General features: G+C 47.1%; 1 protein-coding gene across 2 annotated transcripts in view; it reads left to right on the top strand.

The window, feature by feature from the left end:
* The window catches only part of FBXO16 (F-box protein 16), a 51,821-nt gene extending 46,950 nt beyond the window's left edge, over positions 1–4,871 (top strand). Inside the window, exons 8-9 of one of the 2 annotated variants that reach the window (XM_008579135.1) lie at positions 3,956–3,970; positions 4,447–4,871. In XM_008579135.1, the coding sequence (XP_008577357.1) occupies positions 3,956–3,970; positions 4,447–4,611 (180 nt within the window). In that variant the 3' untranslated portion in view covers positions 4,612–4,871. The remainder of the gene's footprint in view (positions 1–3,955; positions 3,971–4,446) is intronic. The other variant, XM_008579136.1, reaches the window with a different exon arrangement.
* The last annotated feature ends 218 nt before the right edge of the window (positions 4,872–5,089 follow it).

Below are 5,089 nucleotides of genomic sequence, written 5' to 3'. Positions count from 1 at the left end.
TAGATAAAAAAAAAAAAAAAAAAAAGAAGCAGGTGGGTGGGGTTGTTCTACAAAGTGAAGATTGTCACCTTCTTTATCTTTCTTTACAACATCACAGGCTTGTTAGGAAGATTAAATGAAACAATACGTGTGTGTCCCTTAGCACAGCGCCTGGCAGTCAGGTATTTGCAGTTGTTGCTGGTGTTCCTGGAAGAGTAGCTGACACACTGCAGGTGCTGTCATGTTGTTGCTATGTGTATCTATTTTCCACATCCACGTACTGCTCTACCTAATGTGTTCTCTTGACTGATCTGCGGGTTTATGTAGTGGTGCCATTCATATCAATGTTCATTTGCAAATGTCTGCAAATAACATGGATGGAGAACACACACGCAAATCATTAGGAAGTGAAAAGCGCAGTCTGTATACAAGCTGGTACATGAGGTTGTTTCCTGTTTATATCTCTTCTCGGGCCTCAGTCTCCCTGGGGCACTGCTCTTTCTTGGGTTCCTCAGGCTCAGTGGGCTCCTGGCATTCTTACTCACTTCTCTGTGCCCGATTAAACCACCTCCAGCCTGAAGATAGGAATCTTCTACCCCCGCTTCAAAGTCCACCTGGAGGTTATTTCAGCCATTGCCTGAAATAAAGAGAAGGAGAAATTGTAGGTATGTTTGTTTGTTTACAAGTATTTTGCAGGCACTGGATGAGGCACTGGGGGCACCACCCTCATAAAATACAGTCCCTGCCCTCAAGGAGCTCATGGGCTAGAGGGGAAGCTGCCCGGTCCTGGGATAACTCCCAGGTCTCTGTAGTCAGCAATTGTACTAATGTTCATGCCACTCTCCATTAGGCTGAAACACAGCAGGACATGTTAGATTTGAGGTACCTGCTGGACTGGAAGCAGACATATTCAGAGGAGGGTGATGTATGAGCCTGGAGCTCAGGAGGGAGAGCAGGCAGAGAAGATTAGGTCCAGCCATGGACGATTATGTGCTGATTGCACAGGATGCGGGCCAAGAACAGAACCCCGGAGGTCTCCAGTGTGGAAAGCATGGCCCTCCGTTTCTTTTCTCCTGTTTCCTTCCATTGGAAGACACGATAACAATATGTAGGGTCATTATTGGATTAATATCTCTAAAAAAGGAACAGTGAGTCCAACTGATGAGAAAAATAGATTTAAATGACCTGGTTCCATCCCTCTCCATAGGGACAGGGAACGCTGCTTGTGATTATGCTCTAGTACTAGGAATACCGGTCGATCGCACGGCTTTCAGCACCATTAGCCCCCAGAAAACACAGCTACAGCAGAGAGACCTGCACGTATGTGAAGATCATTTAGATCAGCACTGCTTGTAAGAGCAAACCACTGACAGCAGCCCCAAAACCCATCAGTGTGGCTCATTGACAAATGGACTGTTATACAACCATTGCAAGGCTGAGGAAGTTCTTTAGGTACTGATTTGTAACAATCCTACACACACCCCCATACACAATCTCACATGTACCAGTACAGTGAACAAAAAGTGATGGTGTTTACAGTATGCAACCAATTCTGTAAAAAGGACAGGGTGAAAAAATATTTGCATTTTTGTGTACATTTGCTTGCATATGTATACAGTACCTCTGGAAGGGTACACAAAAGCTGGTACCGTCAGTTGCCCATGAGGAAGGGAACGGAGAGGCTAGGGAGTGAGGTGGGGGAGATTTTTTCACTGAAACTTTAGAGCCTTTAGAATATTGAACTACGTAGAAAAGTAACATATTCAAAAATAAACAAACTCAATTATATTTAAAGAGAGAGAGAGAGAAAAAATCACTGAGGAGCCGTAGGAAAGTGTCCATTACGGAAGAATCTGATGTGAGATTGAGGTTTCATAAAATAGAGTTTGCCTAGTTTCCAGGGGCTCAGAAGTGAAATAAACCACTTGAAATTAGGGTTCGATCATGCTGCTAAGATGCCCCTTGTTGCTAGGTCCATGTGGGGAGAAGATGACGGACCCCTGTGCGAAGGGGTGGGGTTGGGGCATTCGCAGCAAGGCGGCAAAGATCAGCAGGAAGAAAACGTCTGGGTGAGCCCCAACATTGGTATGAAAGAAATTTCCAGTTATCACTTCCACCAGGTAGTCAGATGCTGTCAACCAAGTTCCAGGACTCTAAGATGTTTACCCTTGTATATAACTTGCCCATGTTTGCCTCTGAAATCTTGTCTTTTCTCTCATAATGGTGGACTTGAAAGTCTTAAAATGAAGAGGGTCTGCAAGCTTGTTTTCCAGAGCAGCAAGGAAGGATGGACACAGGAGACCGTCTTCCCAGAACCAATCTTGGAGGGAGAGCCCAACAGTCTGGTTAGGGGGTGACAACTCTTGGAGAGGAGGGCGGTGGGGGTGCCGGGACCTGCCACAGTGAACAAAGGAGGTGCCAGGAGCCTGCCTGGGCGTGTGGATTGCCTGGGGACTCCAGAGAAAGGGGTCCTCATAAGCAGTGATAGATAAGCTTTGCGCAGTAATAGGATTAAATTTGAAACTGTTACAGGTGAGGTGTGACTTGCCCATTCTTGTATCACAGGGAGCTGGGCTTTTTGTTCATTCAACAGGTATTATTTTATCTTCATTGTTACTAAAAGAGCACAAAGGAAAATTCCTATTTATTCTCTTACCTTATGCTGATTTTAACACCAAAAATGCTGACTCCACGGGGATCTTAAAACAACACTGACAACGTCAAATGCAGGAAGATGATTTACTCTCCGCCCACCCACTTTTTCTCTTTGGAACAACTTGCTATGTTTAACTCCAGCTTTGCCCACTCTTTCCTGGAAAAATCATCAATAAATATGTCTGGACCTACTATAGGCAGGTGCCGGTGGGTTCAATGAAGTATAAGATTCCAGCTTTGAGTGCAGGGAGCTTGCTGTCTCATTGGGAGACAAAGAATTATATTCAGAAATGAATGCAAGGGCCGAGCCCGTGGCGCATTCGGGAGAGTGCGGCGCTGGGAGTGCAGCAGCGCTCCCGCCAGGGTTCGGATCCTATATAGGGATGACCGGTGCGCTCACAGCGCTCACTGGCTCAAAAAGGACAAAAAAAAAGAAAAAAAGAAATGAATGCAAATGCCAGAGCACATGTTCATTGTTAAATCAGAGGTCTCAGTCATAGTGGCTGCAGGAATTTAGCTGCTGGAAAAATCCCTGAGGGTGGGCCGGCCCGGTGGCGCACTGCTACAGTGCGCCGCTTGGGAGCAGTGGCGCTCCCGCCGAGGGTTCGGTGTGCTGCTTGGGAGTGCGGTGGTGCTCCCGCCGAGGGTTCGGATCCCACATACAGACCGGCTGCTCGCTGGCTGAGCAAGGTGCGGGCGCGACACTGAGGGTTGCGATCTGTTGCCGGTCACGAAAAAAGACAAAAAGGAAAAAAAAAAATCCCTGAGGGTCGAGACACTCAAGCTTCTTGGAGGAGGTAGGCCTTGAAGGACAGGTTAGATTTCAGGGAGGACTCAGATCTACAGAGAGCACTTCTGGCAGGTGTGGGTTGTGAGGAAGATCAATCTGTGGGGGTGTCCTTGTGGAGTAGCGAGGGACCAGTTTAGCTGCAGAGGAGGCCCAGAAACAGCAGTCACTGGCTGGTGCCTTTTCCAAGTCAATGGAAGCCTAAAGTAGGATTTCCCCAGATTCACAGAAACTTTGTGTATTGCAAACATATCTGACAGAGCATCAGAGAGTGGTAACAGGTGATCTGATCTGATCCCGCGACTGCCAGCTCAACATGGAGTCACAGGAGGGAGACTGTGTTCACGGGAGGCTACGGTATCTGTGCTCTGCTGGGTCCTCTTATGTCTCTGTTGGCATGGTTGGAGCCAGGATGAGGGCGAACCTTAAAGAGCACATCACTCTCCCTCTCTACAAGCTCAGCATATATTATTCCTTCTTTTTCTCTCTCCATTCTTTTCTCTCCCCTTTCCTGCTCATGTCGATGTCGAGGAGAAATCCTTTCTCACTGTGAGTTTTGGCTGGAATGCCAGCCTGTGACATTTGCCTTTTTTGAGAGAATGTGCATGCACAGATCAGCAGAGTGTAAAATATGGGCACTGTGCCAGTATCACCTGTCTCCAGTCCCAGCGTGACACTTTTTGCCCATGTGAACTTGGGCTGTCACTAAACTGCCTGTTGCTCAGTCTCATTTATGCATAAAGTTCAGATTGTTAACCCTTTCCTACCTACCTCATATGGTTTTCTTGAGGTTCACATGAAATAATGTTAGCAAAAGCACTTTGGAGACTAAAAAGCCTTATTATTAGTAGCTCAAGTTGAAGATTGCATGTGGGTAGAGGGGAGTGAAATTGGGAAATCTCAATAATCCTATCCAGCCCTATGATCTTGTAAAATTGTTTTATATCATTAAAATAAGTTTAATTAGAAAGCTTCCTTCGATGTTTTAATAACTCTCACTCTGATGGTACCTTTTCCCTCCCTAGATGTCCCTGAGTCCCAGCTCCCCTCTCAAAGTGCCAGCTCGCCTCGCCTGGCCTTCTCTGCAGTCAGCAGGACTCCCAGCCCCCGATGCCGCAACCACGATTCACTGCCCGGGCCTCAGTCGTTACTATCCAGGCTCCAGAGCCGAAGCTGATTTAAGAATATGAAAGGACCTTCATCGAAATGACGAGATGCGCTACACGTTGGAGAGCTGGGTTTTCCTTGGCTCCTCTGTTAGAAACCCTTTCAGTTTCAGTACCTGACTGTGAAAGTGAGTCCTACAGAAGTTCAGCAAAAGAAATTCATGGCATAAATGTTGAAAAATGTACAGACTTAGAAACATGATGACAGATATAGTGGGGTTGATGGGATCTGTGGTGGCACCGTTGGAAATACTGGCAGGGTCCCAGAGGACCCAGACAACACACTCCCTGGGCTACCTGAGCAGTTTACTGAAGGGGTCAGTACCACGGTGTCTTAGTCTGCTAGGGCTGTGCCACACACCCAGTGGCTTCAACAACAGAAATTCATCTCCTCACAGTTCTGGGGGCTGGAAATCCACGATCAAAGTGTAACGGGGTTGGCTTCTCCTGAGGCCTCTCCCCTTGGCTTGTAGATGGCGCCTCCTGCCCATGTCCTCACACA

This window comes from Galeopterus variegatus, unplaced genomic scaffold (assembly GCF_000696425.1).
Source record: "Galeopterus variegatus unplaced genomic scaffold, G_variegatus-3.0.2 Scaffold1819, whole genome shotgun sequence".
Lineage (NCBI taxonomy): Eukaryota > Metazoa > Chordata > Mammalia > Dermoptera > Cynocephalidae > Galeopterus > Galeopterus variegatus.
The sequence above is the reverse complement of the archived record's forward strand: the minus strand, read 5'-3'. Positions and strand labels throughout refer to the sequence as shown.